General features: G+C 51.7%; 6 protein-coding genes across 6 annotated transcripts; 2 read left to right on the top strand and 4 right to left on the bottom strand.

The window, feature by feature from the left end:
- Window positions 1-340: 340 nt before the first annotated feature.
- On the bottom strand, window positions 341-924 carry BO66DRAFT_195100 (uncharacterized protein). Its single transcript, XM_025642483.1, has 2 exons — window positions 788-924; window positions 341-724 (listed from the first exon to the last, which is right to left on the bottom strand). Exons 1-2 carry the CDS (start codon window positions 829-831, stop codon window positions 442-444), a joined length of 327 nt encoding a protein of 108 aa, XP_025499667.1. The 5' UTR covers window positions 832-924; the 3' UTR covers window positions 341-441.
- Window positions 925-1,758: 834 nt separating this feature from the next.
- On the top strand, window positions 1,759-4,092 carry BO66DRAFT_195070 (GTPase-activating protein GYP1). The gene is made up of 6 exons (XM_025642482.1): window positions 1,759-1,870; window positions 1,950-2,181; window positions 2,252-2,736; window positions 2,792-3,672; window positions 3,737-3,829; window positions 3,885-4,092. The coding sequence occupies exons 1-6, from the start codon at window positions 1,858-1,860 to the stop codon at window positions 4,044-4,046; spliced, it is 1,866 nt and encodes a 621-aa protein (XP_025499666.1). The 5' UTR covers window positions 1,759-1,857; the 3' UTR covers window positions 4,047-4,092.
- BO66DRAFT_423238 (dimethyladenosine transferase) lies at window positions 3,965-5,535 on the bottom strand. Its single transcript, XM_025650098.1, has 3 exons — window positions 5,238-5,535; window positions 4,942-5,163; window positions 3,965-4,884 (listed from the first exon to the last, which is right to left on the bottom strand). Exons 1-3 carry the CDS (start codon window positions 5,421-5,423, stop codon window positions 4,138-4,140), a joined length of 1,155 nt encoding a protein of 384 aa, XP_025499665.1. The 5' UTR covers window positions 5,424-5,535; the 3' UTR covers window positions 3,965-4,137.
- Window positions 5,536-5,695: 160 nt separating this feature from the next.
- Window positions 5,696-9,088, top strand: BO66DRAFT_395099 (U4/U6-U5 snRNP complex subunit PRP6). Its single transcript, XM_025648141.1, has 3 exons — window positions 5,696-6,150; window positions 6,244-8,539; window positions 8,619-9,088. The coding sequence occupies exons 1-3, from the start codon at window positions 5,768-5,770 to the stop codon at window positions 8,763-8,765; spliced, it is 2,826 nt and encodes a 941-aa protein (XP_025499664.1). The 5' UTR covers window positions 5,696-5,767; the 3' UTR covers window positions 8,766-9,088.
- A 120-nt stretch (window positions 9,089-9,208) lies between these two features.
- On the bottom strand, window positions 9,209-9,709 carry BO66DRAFT_195006 (uncharacterized protein). Its single transcript, XM_025642481.1, has one exon. It carries the CDS (start codon window positions 9,625-9,627, stop codon window positions 9,295-9,297), a length of 333 nt encoding a protein of 110 aa, XP_025499663.1. The 5' UTR covers window positions 9,628-9,709; the 3' UTR covers window positions 9,209-9,294.
- Window positions 9,710-9,791: 82 nt separating this feature from the next.
- Window positions 9,792-17,784, bottom strand: BO66DRAFT_414814 (WD40 repeat-like protein; the record flags this gene model as incomplete). The annotated part of the gene is made up of 8 exons (XM_025649496.1): window positions 9,792-10,456; window positions 10,528-10,636; window positions 10,727-11,001; window positions 11,169-11,390; window positions 12,070-12,231; window positions 12,294-13,746; window positions 13,804-15,135; window positions 16,054-17,784. 8 exons carry the CDS (start codon window positions 17,782-17,784, stop codon window positions 9,792-9,794), a joined length of 5,949 nt encoding a protein of 1,982 aa, XP_025499662.1.
- Window positions 17,785-18,131: the final 347 nt, after the last annotated feature.

Below are 18,131 nucleotides of genomic sequence, written 5' to 3'. Positions count from 1 at the left end.
AAATTCAACATCGCCAGCGAGGATATCCTCTTAATATCAAATTTTCTTGTTCAAGGCCGAGATCTCTTTTCCATCCAGAAACCACGATCGACCCAGAACAGGAGAAATCCTTGACTGAGATGATAGAACCTGACCCTTTCGTACACAGCACCAGGAAACCGGAACTCAATCGACATTGAGCACGAGCCATTGTTGGGGCTGAATGGGAGCCCGATGAGTAGTGTGTAGGAGTCGCTCATGTCTCGCTTGAAATATGAGGCCCGCGCAGTGGCAACATTCAGACACTGGCAAATCCCCTCTGGATGACTGAGGATAAGACGAGGAATGAGGAAGGGGGGTGAGAAGCATTTTTGAGACTGTGATCACCCAAGTCACAGGCGCAATGAAGAGTGCATGATACGAATAAAACACGATGTAGGGATCTTCGACTGAAAATTGTACTCACCCGTCTTCTTTGATTCCGGTCCCTTGAGGCTCGGAGTCGCCCACTGGAGTTGCCGAAAGATTCGGAAAGCCAGCGCCGCCATTTTCTCCTCCCACATGATTGCCAGACTGGTGGGAATATTGATAGGATCCGCCCACTTCGGCATCACCATGGTGCTGATCCGCATATTGCGTATGAGGTTCAGTCGCGGGAACAGGTGGAGCGGAGGTGATGGGGTCTGAAACCTGTGGAGGCTCTACAACAGACGTCGACTGAGCCGTAGTGTCGTCGGCATCGTACCTAGAATTGCGGATACCGAGCGTCAGATGTCTTAAACTGGGATGATCGACGGGAGCGCCCTACAAATCGGCGAAGAGGTCTTCCTCAACATCCTCAGGTTCAGCCATTATCGCTCAGTGACTGAATTGGAGAAGCTGGGAAGCGGAAAGCGTGAGAGGAATGTTAATGTAATTTGTAGAGATAGCCAACACCGGCTGGTGAACTGGAATTGGTTCAAACGAGAGCCACTGGACTCGACCAAGGATATTATCGAATCAGGCAGTGCGGACTGCGACCAGATTTAGAAGTCCAGTGTCAGAAAAGGAAAGTAAAAGGGAGAGAGTGATGGACTGACAGAGATTTATTGAACAAGAGAAAGGACGGAGGAGGGAGGTGTAGATGAAGGAGGAGAAAGAGGAAGAGAGAGGAGAAGGAGAGGAAAGTAGGAGCGGAGGAGGTTGAACTGAGGCGAGTAAGACTGTATGGTATGTAAGTGACCACTTTATACATGTAAAATACATGTAATGTAAAGTACATTACTTCTGGTAGGTGAGTGACCTGCGGTAACCGCAATACCATGACTGATAGAGGCCATGACGGTCATGACGAAACAAAGGTCAGCAGTCCCCCCATTAATCATTATTTAGTACTTATTGTTATTACAATTGATGATCCTCTCGATCTTATGGTGTGACTTGAAAGCCTCTTTGTGTAGGTTATTACCTTTATTTGCTCCAGTCTGGCGGAATTCTACTAGTTAGTGACTACGTTGTAAACTTACTAACTACTTACTACTAAGTTAGTTACTGTATGTGCATAACTGTACGTACATACATACCTCCACGTGCCAGTGATACTTCTCTCCCCGCACTGCCTCTCCCTCCCCGACTTAGCTTTCCCTGATCACCTTCTTCCTCTTCTCAATCTTCCGACTCTTGCTTTTCTCGCCTGGTAGCCAGCTGATGATCTGTTCGATAGGCCCCGTCTTCTCTGCATAAAGAGCTTGACGCAATGGCAAGCAAAAAAGGCCAGCAGCAGGTGAGTTAGTCTTAGTCTGCTCGGTGCCGACGCTTCCCTTCCCCAGACATCTTTCGAAAGTACTATATAATTATTGGGTTGCTGACCCGATCGCTTGGTCAACTCGCTATCAGGAGATGGTCCAGGTTGGTTCGTGCCTCTTCCATACCTACTTTTATCTCGCCTACAAGATTCCCGCAACTGATCAATTTCCCTGTTGCCGTCACAGATCGCATCGAGTACGTCAGTTTCAATCCTGAGTTGGCAATCCTCAACCCAGCGAACCAATTAAGCTGTTTCCTGTCACCGCAGCTTATAGAAGGCCCACTAACCGGTGCGCGAAGGAAAAGCAATTCGCCGTTTTGGAAGGCTAGGTCGGTGTCGCATAACCAGACATCGTCCAGAACCCCGGAGTCGAATACCGTCGTTGGAGCTTCATACTCCCATGCCAATATTTCAGTGTGAGTCTCACGGCCACACGCTTTGATTGCTCCTGTTTTCTAGTGATTGATCCAAATGCATGCCCTATAGAGGCCCACAACCACATGCTCGTCCACGAACACCACCTCCAGTGACTTCCACCAGTACCCCAGATGCTACCTTGTCTCCACACCGGCCGGGTTTATGGGTCTCGTCGCCTCGCACCTCATACTCTGGCATCATGAACGGAGGACTGGAAGCTTGGGAAAGTTATCGGGCAGACGACGGAGAAGAGGAGGAAGATGAAGATGAGGAGGAGGATGTAGCCTACGATGATGATGAGGATGAATTTGGGCTCCCAAGCATTACCAGCATGCGGAGAAAGCAAAGCAGGGCTACTGCTCTCGTTCAACCTAACACCGTTGACCCCGGTGGGGGGATAGGGGATCATTTGACCCTTGGTGTTGGTCTTGGAAGCAATCGACAACGGGCAAATAGCTCTGACATTGCAGAAGAGCGTGGCGTTTCATTTTACCCTACAGCAAAGAAAGCAGAGGGTAAAATCCTACGTCCTCAGTATAAGGAAATTTTGAGAGGTTGGTTGTAGCCTAAGCGCAGACAGGTCCAAGCGCATCTGCTAATGAAATCTAGACCCTGCGCACGCTCTCAATCTTATTGATCATGCGCCACCACCAAAAAATGCGTCGCCTAAAGAAATGGACCTATATTCGAGTCGCATCTCAAGGATCAACAAATTCAAGCGTCTGCTGCAGACGAGCACTGTTCCTCTTGCGGAACTCAGGAACCTCGCGTGGTCAGGGGTCCCAGAAGAAGTGCGAGCAATGACTTGGCAATTACTACTAGGGTACTTGCCGACAAACAGTGAACGGCGCATTTCGACCCTTGAAAGGAAGCGCAAGGAATACTTGGATGGGGTTCGACAAGCTTTTGAGCGAGGCCCTTCAACCGCCGGAAACCCGTCTTCGTCCGTCACAGGGCGAGGTAGAGGGTTAGATGAAGCGGTCTGGCATCAGATTAGTATAGATGTTCCTCGCACCAGCCCTCACATCCAGCTCTACAGCTACGAGGCTACTCAACGCTCTTTAGAGAAGATACTCTACGTCTGGGCTATACGTCATCCTGCCAGCGGCTATGTCCAAGGCATCAATGACCTTGTGACTCCTTTCTGGCAAGTATTTCTTGGACTTTACGTCACCGATCTTAATGTCGAGGAAGGCATGGATCCAGGTCAATTACCTCGGAGTGTGCTGGATGCGGTGGAGGCGGACTCCTTTTGGTGTCTTACCAAACTCCTGGACGGAATTCAGGACAATTACATCTATGCTCAACCTGGGATTCACAGGCAAGTCAGAGCACTGCGTGATTTGACCATGCGGATAGACTCTACGCTGGCTAAGCATTTAGAGCAAGAGGGTGTGGAATTCATGCAATTCAGTTTTCGATGGATGAACTGCCTCCTCATGCGAGAAATGAGCGTCCAAAATACCATAAGGATGTGGGATACATATATGGTACTGCATGTCCACTTCCAAGGAGATTATGATCCTGACGTCCTTACTGATGATATGCATATAGGCTGAAGAGCAGGGCTTCTCACGCTTCCACCTCTACGTGTGTGCGGCATTTCTGGTGAAGTGGACAGATCAACTGGTGAAAATGGACTTTCAGGTGCGTTTCTGATGGGAAGAGCTGTACCAGCTCAGACCAAGCTAAGTAGAATTAGGAGATTATGATGTTCCTGCAAGCCCTACCGACGAAGGGCTGGACTGAGAAGGATATTGAACTTTTGCTAAGTGAAGCCTACATATGGCAAAGTCTTTTTCAGGACTCTCGTGCCCATCTTCGCCCGGCTGGAGATCGGTCGCCTGAGAATGGCTTTCAATGATGACTGTCGTGAATCATTAAGGAGATCTTGTTTTCGTATACACCAGAAGATACCAAGGCCCCATACGCGCTCCTTCTTGCCAGCAGTGTGTTCAGGTGAAATGGAAGCCTTTCTGGTTGAACGCCCACAACAGCTTCAAAAAATCATTCTCATCACACATCCTGGCACGTTTATCAGCGAGGCCCGTTTCTTCTTCCAGTACCTGCCGAACTTTTTCCCGAACCAGCTCTCCCACTTTTCCTCTCTTCTTTCGGCTTGGCCGACCCTTTAGCGCCTCTTGTATCCGGGCATTTTCCTGTTCCTTGAAAAAGTCCGGCACGTCATCTTCATCATCCACATCCATGACTTCTTCAGCCTCGTCCTCATCTTCCTCATCTTCCATATTGCCTGTATCCATTGCATCTGCTCCAGTCTCACCCGCTGGTCCATCCTCCACCGGAATGTCATTTTGCGCGCACCATGTCCGATAATTAGCTTCCAGCATGTCCATAACAGTGGATTTGCCCAGGAAGCTTGATCGGATTGTTTTGTTTTTTCGAACGAAAAGGATTCTTAGAAGCCCGTCCCATTCGTCATAATTGATTTGCGGCCTGGGATTTTTGGGGACTAGGCGGACTACACTGGACTCGACCAGCGGAGGTGGTTTAAAGTTGTTCTTTCCAACCTTCATGATGTGATCGATCTTGGCCCACATCTGAGCATTGACCGAGAGTCGACTGTAAAGCTTATCGCCCGGTTTGGCGAAAAGTCTCAGCGCAAACTCCCGTTGAAACATCAAGATGCAGACTCGAGGAGCTGGTGAGGTAGCGAGAAGCTTGAATGTGAGTGGGGAAGAGATCTGGTCGCAAGCAGGTTAGGGACTGGAAGAGAAAAAGATTTAGATATGAAAGCGCACCTGATAGGGAGTATTGCTAATGCAGACGTCGAAGTACGGAAGATCCGTCTTCATCACGTCTCCGAGTATAACATCCAAGCGATTCTGGGCGGGCGTCCCCTGGACACGTTTCGTGACCTCAGCAGCCATTCGAGGGTCCAGCTCAACGGCGATGACTTTCTTTGCTTTCTCGAGGATTTTTACGGTCAAGTTACCTGTTCCAGGACCGATTTCCAGCACGACCTGTGTGACGAGGTATATCGGACTTTAGATGTGCCTGGATACTGCGAATTGGACATAGCGAAGGCTTTACTCACGTCACTTTGTTTCAGCTCAGCTTTCTCAACAATTCGTTGGGCGACGCCGGGGTTTTTCAGGATATGTTGACCAAGGTCTGTGTTCATTTTGAAAATGCTGTTGGCTGCTTTAGTTTTGGCTGCAGCGTCTGCATATGGGTTGGCTTTGGAGGCGCTGTTGCGCTTCTGTTGTTTGACCTTAGGCATGGCGGTGATCAGAGGCAGCGATTACCACGGTCGGCCTTGCTGTAATATAGGTATGCAATGTAAAAAAGAGGTCTTTAAAAGAGACCTTGTGACACCCTCGGTGCTGTGCTCCACTCCGGTGTGAATAAGGCAAAAAAATCAAAGGCATTGCGGAGACTTCCAAGGTTCCTGATAAGATTACCGGGGCCGGAACAATCTAAATGCGACCGTCTCCCCGATGGCCTGTCGCAAAGCATCGATCAATATCCAGCGCCTACGTCGCTTGCCACCAACCCGTCTTCCATCAGGCCTCGCTGCGGTCTTTCAGCTTTACTTCATCCTCTTTGACGTGTGTCTCGGTCAGTATGGCCTCTGGGCGGAAAGACTTTCTGAGCCAGCCCGCCCCTGAGAACTACGTTGCGGGTCTTGGTCGCGGTGCGACCGGTTTCACCACCCGTTCAGATCTAGGACCTGCGCGTGAAGGGCCCACGCCGGAACAGATCCAGGCAGCGCTCGCGAAACGAGCGCAACAACTAGGAGCCGCGCCCCCGACTGCCTATGGAGCCGGGCGAGATAAGGGTGGCAAGGACGACAAAGCCGAAGACGAGGAGGAGGATGGGCGGTTTCAGGATCCTGACAACGAGGTGGGCTTGTTTGCCTACGGACAGTTCGATCAGGAGGATGATGAAGCCGATCGGATCTACCGGGAGGTAGATGAGAAGATGGACAAAAGACGCAAGATGCGAAGGTTAGTCGGCTGCACTCCCTCCGCGGTGTTTATCAGTTCCCCGGCGACCTCGTGTCAGGATGGACTACTGACATGGAATTTGGCTCCTACCAGAGAAGCCCGAGAGCGGCAAGAGCGAGAGGAATACGAACGCAAGAACCCCAAGATTCAGCAGCAATTTGCCGACCTAAAACGATCGCTAGCCTCCGTCTCCGAAGACGAGTGGGCGAACCTACCGGAGGTGGGAGATCTTACGGGCAAGAACAGGCGCGCGAAGCAGAATCTCCGCCAACGGTTCTATGCGGTGCCGGACAGTGTGATCGCCAGTGCAAGGGATTCGACGCAATTTGAAACAACCGTGGCAGACGACGGTGCGCAGACCAGTGCCGCCGCGGGAGCAGAGAGTGCGGATGGAACGATAACGAATTTTGCCAATATAAGTGCCGCGCGTGACAAGGTGCTACAGGTCAGACTGGATCAAGCTGCAATGGGCTCATCGGGCGACTCGGCCTCGGGAAGCGCCACCAACATCGACCCTAAGGGCTATCTTACAAGCCTCACCCAGTCGGAGCTCAAGGCGGGCGAGGTGGAAATTGGCGACATTAAACGGGTTCGCGTTCTTTTAGAATCAGTAACGAAGACGAACCCCAAGCATGCTCCCGGGTGGATAGCTCTGGCTCGTCTGGAAGAACTTGCCGGTAGAGTTGTGACGGCCCGGAATGTCATCGCCAAGGGCTGCGAATTATGCCCGAAAAGTGAAGACGCCTGGCTGGAGAACATCCGGCTCAACGAAGGACATAACGCCAAGGTTATAGCTGCAAATGCGATCAAGAACAACGACCGCTCAACAAGACTATGGATTGAGGCGATGAGACTGGAAACCGAGCCCCGGGCCAAAAAGAATGTGCTCAGACAAGCTATTCTTCACATTCCCCAGTCCGTTGTCATTTGGAAAGAGGCCGTCAACCTGGAGGAAGACCCAGCAGATGCACGTCTTCTTCTCGCAAAAGCAGTTGAAATTATACCTCTGTCAGTGGAGCTCTGGCTTGCTCTGGCGCGCCTCGAGACCCCAGAAAATGCACAGAAGGTTCTTAATGCTGCTCGAAAAGCCGTCCCTACCAGCCACGAAGTCTGGATCGCAGCCGCGAGGTTGCAGGAACAAATGGGTACATCCGAGAAGGTCAACGTGATGAAGAGGGCTGTACAGAGCTTGGCAAGAGAGAACGCGATGCTTAAGAGGGAAGAATGGGTCGCCGAGGCTGAGAAATGTGAGGAGGAGGGTGCCATTCTCACTTGCGGTGCTATTATCCGCGAGACTCTCGGATGGGGTCTCGACGAGGATGACGACCGTAAAGACATCTGGATGGAGGATGCTAAGGCTAGTATTGCCCGCGGCAAGTACGAAACAGCTAGGGCTATCTACGCCTATGCACTCCGTGTTTTCGTCAATCGCCGATCTATCTGGCTGGCGGCAGCTGACCTCGAGCGCAACCATGGTAGCAAAGAGGCACTTTGGCAGGTGCTTGAAAAGGCCGTGGAAGCCTGTCCTCAAAGCGAGGAGCTGTGGTTACAGCTTGCTAAAGAGAAATGGCAATCTGGAGAAATCGACGATGCCCGACGAGTGCTCGGCCGTGCTTTTAATCAGAACCCGAACAACGAAGATATCTGGCTGGCTGCCGTCAAATTGGAGGCGGATGCCGACCAGACAGCCCAGGCCAGAGAACTTCTTTCCACGGCCCGCCGTGAAGCAGGAACAGATCGTGTATGGGTCAAGAGTGTCGCATTTGAGCGGCAACTGGGCAACGTTGACGAGGCGCTTGACCTCGTCAACCAAGGTCTCCAACTCTACCCGAAAGCTGACAAGTTATGGATGATGAAAGGCCAGATTTACGAAGCCCAGAACAAGTATCCTCAGGCGAGGGAGGCTTATGGAACCGGTACCAGAGCGTGCCCCAAGTCGGTACCGCTCTGGCTGTTGGCCTCACGGCTGGAAGAAAAGGCCGGGGCGGTCGTCAAAGCTCGCTCGGTTCTAGACCGCGCCCGCCTTGCAGTGCCCAAGAGCCCGGAATTGTGGACCGAGAGTGTTCGCGTGGAACGACGTGCCAACAACATCGCCCAGGCTAAGGTCTTGATGGCCAAAGCCCTGCAAGAGGTCCCCACATCTGGTCTGCTATGGAGCGAAAGCATTTGGCACCTCGAGCCTCGCTCGCAGAGAAAGGCCCGCAGCTTGGAGGCTATCAAGAAGGCCGATAACGACCCGATTCTGTTCATCACGGTGGCTCGCATCTTTTGGGGGGAGCGTCGACTGGAGAAGGCAATGACCTGGTTTGAAAAGGCCATTGTCACCGACAGTGACTTGGGCGACGGGTGGGCTTGGTATTATAAGTTCCTGTTGCAGCACGGTACAGATGTACGATTAACCCCCCTTTTCTTTTTTTCTTCCCTGTTCTTTTGAGTATCTCAGAGACTGACTCGATATCGGCGTGCAGGAGAAACGAGCAGATGTCGTGGCTAAATGTAGCATGACCGAACCGAAGCACGGCGAAGTCTGGCAATCGGTATCCAAAGACCCGTCCAATGCGCACAAGTCAACAGAGGAAATTCTCAAAATGGTTGCCGACCGTCTCACTCAATGAACGGTCTTCGGCGCTTGAGCAACCCTTTCACCCCAACTCAAGTTCGGCTCTAGTGACAAGCTTACCAATAAACGCCCGAGATCGGCGTGGGAGACGCATTACGGCCACAAGCCTTATCAGTCTAACAAGCTCGTATGGTCAGCAGGGTACTCGATCGCAGCTGGCTTGAAATATCTTGAAGATCATGAGTCATTGTTATTTAATTAAAGCGGTCCCGGAATGACCTGCAATCAGGCGGTCCCAGCAGATAATGTACAGTACTTAGACAGAACAAGAACAACACCGCCAGGTCCGCAGGGTATACCCTTGCATCCACAGGCTCACAGCCATGCATAGAATGTCCAGTTCCTGTCTCCATTTATCCCAGAATTAACCAAGCAGTGGGGCCATAGAGCAGCTCGGATGTCCCCAAAACGGTCACAGTCGCCTCTCAAGTAGGCCGTAATCGGTTGGGACGTTTGATGCTCCCCTCGCGAGACTCTGTTGTAAATTGGCACAGTAGGGGATTCGAGTTGACTGCATTGGCTTCTCAGCCAAAACAAGATGATTTGTCACATTGAACAAGACTGACTGCCCGAATAGTGATCGCAGGCAAGAAAGCAAGAAAGAAGCAATATAATAAAGAAACAGGGAAACAGGGTTCAGTATAGACAAAAAACAAAACAGAAGCATCTTTGAACTCCATGCCGAATGCAGAAATGACAGGGTCGCGCGCCATAGCGGCAATCCTTAAAGACTCCCAAGACGCCTTGACGCTCCGCCAGATCCAAGATGCCGAACCCAATCTTTGGTAAATCCAGATCGAAATTTGTATGAATGTATGTGCATCACCGGGGGGGGGGGGGGGGGGGGGGGAAGGCATAAAAACGCATTGAAAGCAACGGATATCAAGCGGCTTAAGGCTGTGAAAGCAGAAAAATAAAAGAGACAGGAAGTAGAGAATGGGTTAGCGGTTGACGCAGTGTATGCACGGAGAGAAACTGGGGGTAGAGGGGAAGAGAAAGGAGGAGCGAAAGGGGGGATAATTCATGCGGCCATGGATAGACACTCATCCAACAAAGCACCCAAGTGCTCCCTATCAGCCGTTGTGCCCCCCTCCCAATCGGAGTCGATGTCGTCAATGTCCATCTCATCGGCGAAGAAATTCTGTCCGGAGTCGTCATTCGTGATCTCTACAACGTCGTCAATTGGACCATGTCTTTCTGCCTCGTGTTCATCTTCGAAATAGCCGCCCATAATCTGGTCCACAAGCAGGGGCATATGGCTGAGAACGCCGCTGCCGAGCTCTAGTGCTAGCCGCAGGTCCCGAACCCCCAGTGGCTTTCGGACACTTGCCTCCTTAGCTTCAATAGGCAATAACCCGGTTGCACTATCTTTGACAATCTCGCCTCTCGTGAATGCCAATTCTTCTCGCTCTAGTTGTTGTCGATACTTGCGCATCATCATGCCATTGATGGTTCCCGAAGGGCCGTTAGACCTGGTTCGCGAGAAAACCACTGACAAGACTTCCTTGACGAATGTCTCTGTTGCAATGGCCATATACTCCGCACAGGGTAAGCTTGCGCCACTGACTATAGACTCTTCGTAGCATATAGGAACCATGCGTGCATGGATTGATTCGGCATCTGGAAACTCGCCGGTCTCAGATGCTAGGGGTTGCGCGTAGCGTTTTCGAATTTCCAGCTCCCAATCTATCGTAAATCAGAAAAGTAAGCTTCTCATCGCAAAACAAGTAGAGTCATCCGTAAAGCATGAGACCTACTTGTCTTGTTTAACCCCCCGGCGCTGGCAGGTACCTGGCTCGGCAATTTAATCTGCTTCGCCAGGTGGTATTCGACCAGATCATTGGACGAGATATCGTTGGGATCACGCTGAGCCAGTGGAACATCACATCATGTTAGACTTGTACGATAAAATTTATATGGCGTGGTCAGCCACATATCGAGTAATTGGCTGCCTACCTCGGGTATAGCCTTAAGTCTGCGCCGGTCCCGCGGAGGCAGCTGCATGACCTCTGTTTTGAGTCTCTGTTCGGCAGCGTCCCCCGACGTCGGTTTCGACACGACTGAGGGCTTGTCATTTGCGGATACCCAACTAGCGACTCCATGGTCGGGGAGATCTCGGGTCAAGTTTCCGATAATCGCGCAGATGAAGTTATTGTGGAGGTGCTCGGTTTTTTGGTCGGCGCATATTATATGATCGACGCGCGATGACAGTTCACTTTGATTTAATTGTCCTGCTCAGCGAATGAAGACGTTAGTCTCGCGATCTGGACGGAGGCCAAGCGGAGATGTGGGGTCATATAGATACGACCGTACGAGACGGCACCTGAGAATGTGGTTGCAGAAAGCCAGAGGCCATATTTGTTCAGTGTTGGGGTCCATTTCATCATGTCGAACTCACCAAGGAGGAAAAGAGTGGTGGCCTCTTTATACTCGGCCCAGTGGTCGCCGATGGCGGCTTTGAGCTCCGTGTAGACAGGTTCAAGGTCGAGTCGCGGAACGGCGATGAGCGCCTTGGTCGACTTCTGCAGTGCTGGAGCACTGGTCGCAGAACCTTTGGACGAGGTAATTGTGGTCACTGCCGAGTCTGGCCGACTCAGGGCAGCCGGGTCGATCTGCATGACTGCGGTGCTCGCGGAAGCGCGACGGGGCACGGGGGCTGCGCGAAGCCGAGGGAGAGGGTGGGAGGGAGGAGCTAGGCCTTCATGAAGAGGCGGAACTCATCCCATTCAATCTTGATCAAGATGCGGACTGAGTTCTAGGCGATGAAATAAGACGAAAGCATGTAAGAGATTGTTGGGCGAGAGGAAGCCAAGACGCGCGATGATGGGGAAATGAACAGCGGGGGAGAGGGAGGGATGGAGAGAGTGAATAAGTGAGAGCGACGACGGAGAAGGGAAGTTGTTGGACTTCCCGACAATCCATCCGCAAACGATTAATCCAACTTACTTCTCCCCAACCAAATGTCGCAGTTGCAACATCGCAACACAACTGAAAAATTAGAAAACGATTTCATTTTTCTTTTCTTTTTTCATTTACATTGATCCTCTGCGTGGAATTCACTTTTCGAAGCTATTCTTTTCTACAATGAGGGCGCTTGTTCCTTTACCCCCCCCCCCCCCCCCCCCCCCCCCCCAAAATGTCTAAGTATACAACTTCACTGCATCCTCATCCAGAACTCCGAAAAGACGACCAACTTCCCCAAGAATGGCTTCAATTTCTCCGGACAACTGTCCAACCACCAGCACTAAGTTCAAATTTAGCCATGGTTGAGGGTGATTTCTGCAGGACAAAGGACATACCGTATGCATACAACAGAGCGTAGTCTTCGTCGGTCGACATTCGAGATGCTTCAGGGTCTTTACGATAATGAAAAAGACGCGCCAGAAGCCGATCTCGGGCGTGCTCAACGTTCGGCAGAGCATCGCTTAGAGGATACTCCAGCTTCATTGAAGAGGCCATGACTGTTTGAGGGGTTAGATGTCAGTAGTGGTCCAATGCCTCCTATGCCAATATCGGACTTTACCTGTCAGCAAATGACTGATACGATGGGAGAGCTGCTGCCTCTCCTTCACGGTGTATCGTAGAATAGATAACTCTCCCTCGGACGCCGTCATGTTTTTGACCAGTTCTAGGTTGATGGCGACGAAAGCGTCCACCATGCTGCGCGTCCGACGAAGAATATTGCCATAGCTAGCATCGGGAAAAGCACTCCTTAATTCAAACTCCGAACGAGCGGAGGCTTGCAAAGACTCCAGATGTGACAGGAATCGTTCGACTTCTAGCTTTTCCCGGGCGCTCATGAACCCCGCAGACTCCTTCGGGTTGGCCATGGTGGACAAGGGGCCACGCTTCCAGATCAAGCTCATGCGAAGCCAGAGCAGACTCAGTCCGTCTTTGAGCCTCTCACGTGCACTGATCGGCCAGATCATCCTCGTAATGATAATACCCCAGAGACAGCCTGATAGAACAGCAACCACACGATGCAGGGCAATCTCGGTGATGATGGGGCTGTCCCCTCCTTCATCTTGATCATTCCTTCCTTCTTTCTGAGCAAGTGAATAGGCGTAGAGAACCGAGAGATTATATGTTAGCATGATGAATCGACCCATTGGCCCTTGACCTCGCACGATGATGATGTAGAAGTTCCAACTAGCCATGAGCAAGCCTAGTATTGCGAGGCCAAAAACGTTTCCGTCCGTGGCATACCATGAGAGAATCGCACAACCTGCGCCCAAGCAGGTACCGAGGAACCGTGCGTATCCCGTCGTATTCGAGGCTCCGATGGTCATAGAACAGACCAACATGTACGAGAGCAGACCCCATTCGCCTCGCCAATGGCCGTAAACGGGTCGAGTGGACGGGATGAATGCAGGCAGGGCATAAAGCGCAGCGCCAGTGCCGACTTTGATCGCAAACTTGGTGTCGTCCCGGCGGAAAACCCCAAGGGAACGCCACAAACGATAGCCAAGTCTCTGTTTTGCAAGACTGATTGCGGTGGCATTGGATGACCCTCTCAAACCACCAGGCGGCTTGAGGAGGTTGGGCTCGCCTAGATGAGCTTGCTCCATTGTAACATCCAACATGTCCCTCTTTGGTCCTCCGCCGAAGGCCCAGCGCCAGAACTTGAGCCAATTCCATGATCGGCCACCGGGCCTCTCCTCGCTCTCGAGCTGTAGCTCATCCAAGATGGCGAGAAGCTCTTTCAGCTGTTCTCCAAATTCAAGCAACGAAAAACTGAAATGCCCGCAGCTGGCAGACACCTCCTCCAGGTCAGCCTCGACTTCCAGCGTCTGAATCCCGAGGACTTCTCGTTGCCGATAGATGGTCTTGAGCGCCTCTTCTCGTGAATCTCGATATAATAGTAGTGCTCTATCGAGACTCGAGCGGTATTTGCTATTGATTGATACTCGATAGTCAGATTCTGGCTTGAAAGGAATATCGCGAAATATCTCCTTCAAAGTGAACGCGAGAGATCTCTAAGGACTATTATCAGCATGCATTACGGTGGTATCATCGTTGTCAGAACCGCTTACCATTGAGGGCCCCAGGTGACTGATAAATATTGCAAAGATGTCCGCCGGGTGGAGAATTTGTTCGGGTCCAGGACTGGTACCATTCTCTGCATTGAAATCGAATCCGTCCCCGCCCGTTGCCTCCAACATCTCTTCTTCTGGTCTCTCATAGATGGGTTCCAGAAGCGGACGATCCTCATGCAATGACCAGGGACTGGGTAGCGGGCCAGCACCGAGTCCGAAATTGACATCCGACCCCTGGTGTGCAGTCTCGGTAGCTTGGGTTTGCTTGAGCAGCTGGAATTGTAAATGAGCAGCACTGCGCAAACCGCCTAGATTGTGTGTGATATCCTGGACCCAGCGGACCAGTGTCTTTTCTAGTCTGTATTCCTTTTCGGTGCCTACAACGAAATGCTCCATTTTAGCTTCGCGCACAAGCTTGTCCAGCTGACCGTACGCTTTTTTATGGCGTGCGGCGGCCTCGAGAAATTCCGCAGTCTGAAGCTCCTCTTCCGAGCCACTCAGAAAGCTCTCGGTGATCAAAGCCAACATTGTTGCCAAAGTCTCCGTGACCGTAGTGAGGTTTGACCGCAGTTGCTTTCGTGCCGAGATTGGGAAGATCAGGAAAGACACTGCCATGGAGGCCGTTACGCCCATGACCACCATCTTCAGAACTTGGGAGATCTTTGCAAATGACAAATCACCACTCTGCACTGCGCCCTCTTTTGTCAACACCGTGATGGTGGAAAGCGACGCCAACGAGCATGCGACATTCACAAGAGGGTCACCAAATCTCTGCTTCGTCCATCCAATAAAGCCCAGGCCACCTCCACAAAACACGACTAAAACAACGGCGTGACCAAGGAGAACCAGATTCAAGGTGTCTTGAAAGAACATCGAGACGAACATGCTGGTTACGGAGACAAGAGCGGCGTAAAGGAAAGCGGCAAAGGCACAAATCAAGGCCTTATACATGCTCCCCTGCGATCGCGCAGGATGGAAATACACAGTGACCGTAGCCACCATGTGTTTGCCATCTTGATGGCCCAAGAATGAGGATATAGCGGGCACGAAGGTTGCGAGGGAGCCAAGCAAATAAGCTAGACTACACTTCAAGACGCCAATCCCCAGTTCTGACGAGAGAAACTCATGCGCTTGCGGGCCAATACTCTTGATATGACCCCACAGACGCGCCGATAGACCTCTGCGAGGGGCAGCAATCTCGCCGGTCAGAAGCGTTCGGCGCTCGTCGTCTTCGCTGTTGCCATTCAAGCCGGAATCCGGATTTCGTAGATGAATAAGGCCTTTCAGTCGCTGACCAGTTCGTGGGAGGACGAAGGTCGCATATCGGAGCTAATTTCATGATGAAAAGGAAAAGGGTCAATCACCATAAGTTATGGAGGAGGATCGAAGGTGATCATCTAGATAATCATGGCTAATCATGGCTAATCGGACTATGGCTGGCTAACCTTCTTGGGGCGTAAGATGCGACGGGAGCTGTTTGATAAGTCCCCGGACCGAGACATCTTATCACTTCATGGTACTGGCGTCAAGAAGAAGCAAAATGAGCACCAGAAAAAAAAAATCAAGGTAGAAGAAACGAAGAGAGGGAAACAAGAGGACAAACAGTCGGTGTTGTGGTGGTGGGGGTGAGGAAGAGGAGGAGGAGGAGGAGAAGGAGGAGGAGGAGGAGAAGGAGGAGGAGGAGGAGAAACAGGTCTGGCAGGGCAATGGACAAGAAAGAACCAGCGCCCGGACCATACTTTCCTACTGCTAACTACCTCACTTTTTCTCTTCGTACTGTATGTATGTACTCAGTAGACCGACTGGAAAGAAGGAACAAACCAGAATGATTGGGATGATGGAACAATGAATGGGGAAGCTTGAAGAACGCCGGGCGCGGGCGGTGGAGAGCTAGCTGGTCAGCCGACCAATGGGTGGTGGGTGTTCACAACTTCACACCCACTAATCACTGCCCTGTTACAGCATAGGTACGAGTCACTAATAACTTAACTTACTCTGGGCGTCGATCCAGAACGCAACTCACAGACAGCTTATTGTATGCACAGTAACGTGTGTATATGTATGTACGGATGTATGTATGTATGTATAGAGTATGTACTGTATATATGGTTGTAGGTGTATGTGTATGTGTATGTGTATATGTATGGTATACAAAAAGAAAAGCAAAATCACAAAAAGTCTCTCAAACAAAGACTGTATAAAAGACTCTATCTATCATCATCATGCTAACTCTTCTACCTTCCACACTTTGATCGCTGCATCCGCTCCAGCCGAGGCAATCTTAGATACGCCTGCAATCCAAGCAACTCCATTCACGCCCTCTTTATGGGCATTTGTTACTTGCAGCCAGTCTCCCGGTTTCGTCAAGCTCCACACAAAGATGTTGGTATCGAGGCCTCCACTAACAACATGGGTATTGTCCTCGTTCCACGCGATGGAGGTAACTCGGGAGGTGTGCGCCGTCCAACGGTCGGTGACCAGTTGGCCATCGGCAGCCTTGTAGACCAGCACACGGCCCCGGGAATCCCCAACCGCCAGGAGAGATCCGTCCAGCGAGAATGACAAGGCCGAAATTGCGTTCCGCGATGCCTTGAACTCGGTCTTGGGGATTAACCCCTGGGCTGAGATGTCGCAGATCTGGACGGACGAGTCCTCGCCACCGATCGCAGTCAAGTTCCCATGGGCTGCAACTGTCGTCACGGCGAACTGAGGCGTGAACTCACCGGTCTTCTGCCCATCGTGATAGATCTCCACGCTCTCGGTTGTCCCTACTACCACCTTGTCCTTCGCAGCCGCGATGCCCTTAGGTTGGCCAGACAACTTGGACGAAACGCCGGTGTAGGTCTTAGCACCAAGATCAACAGAACGAATCGTGTCATCCCAAGCGACGCTGTAGATGCGTCCGGCGCCCTCCTGAGTCGGAGCAAGACCGGCAATGTAGGCTGTATGGCCGTCTCCTTCCACCTCTTCCGCAGTTCCCGTCGGAACATCCCAATGGCAAACCCTTCCATCAAAGCTGCCCGACCATAATGTTTCCGTGTCGCTGCCAGAGCGAAACTGAGTCAGGGACGTGATGTTCTTCTGATGGCCCTGGATCACCTGCCGCGGCTGGGGAGTGCCTTCCACCAGGTAGTTCAGATCCCCGCTCAACGAGAGACTGATGAGCAGGTTATCACTTCTGGCCGGAGGCCACACCACCCCAACTTGCTGATTTCGGACGTTTGACATTCCTTCTTCTCCAATATCCCAGCTCTGGGTAACCTTACCCGCTTCCACATCCCAGATCTTCACGGTCCTGTCAGCGCTAGCAGTCACGAACTTGCGCGAATCTCTAGCCCACGAGACAGCGAATATGCTTCCTTTGTGCTCTCCTTCTCCAATTTGACCTCTCGGCTCGCCAGTCTTGCCATCGTAGAGCCAGATCTTCCGGTCAGCACCGACACTGACAAGGGTCGAGCCGTCAGGGCTGAAGCCAACACCATAAATATAATTGGTGTGCTTGTCTCGGATACCTGTGTTGAACTTGAATGGCGCGCCGTGGTAGAAGACGAGGTTTTTATCGTCACCGGCGGCCGCCGCTCGCAGCGGTCTTTGTTGCCTGATAGAGACGGAGTTGATTTGTTGTGTGTGTCCGTAGATCTCGCCGACCGTGTTACCACTGTCCCAGGTGATACAGTGCCCATATCGCTGCTTGCCGTCACCAACCGCAATGATGCGCTGGGAGTCGCCGTCCCAGGCAAGGTCGTTAATGCGGCCGTTCACAATGCTGTATTCACCCTTGGTGAGGCCGTCTCCGACACAGTCCCAAACACGCACAATACCGGTCGCATCACCACTTGCCACATAGAAGCCGGAAGGGGAGAAACGGGCGACTGTTGTCTGGGCCTTGTGTTCTGTGTACTGCCTGGCGATCGCGGGGTTGTCGATGGAGCGCAAGAAGATGGACTTGTTGGCCTGTGCAGCGTACCAACAAAGCATTCATCAGCGCCCGCACATCGTCTCTATTGCCAATGTCTGATTAGAACATACCGCATATGCAAGTCGTTCACCCTTGGCGTCCGACGAGAGCTGGGTGGGCTGGCCCCTCGTGGTGGTGGGGTTCGCAGCCCAGATCGATTCTATGGAGTTAATAGTCAGCCGAGGGGCACGGCAGCATAGACAACAGGATCGAGATAGGGCAGACCATTAGTGATTGACATGGCTGATCCAGCAGACAATATCAGTGACTAGGTGGTAGAAGAAGGGAGGTTCTGAATTCAAAGGGCAACACAGATGGAGAGAGGAGGGAGTAAGTAGGAGAAAGATGGAACGAGAAGAAGGGGGGG

This window comes from Aspergillus aculeatinus, assembly GCF_003184765.1.
Source record: "Aspergillus aculeatinus CBS 121060 unplaced genomic scaffold BO66scaffold_57, whole genome shotgun sequence".
NCBI lineage: Eukaryota > Fungi > Ascomycota > Eurotiomycetes > Eurotiales > Aspergillaceae > Aspergillus > Aspergillus aculeatinus.
Note: the sequence above shows the minus strand (reverse complement) of the source record. Positions and strands in the feature narration are given on the sequence as shown.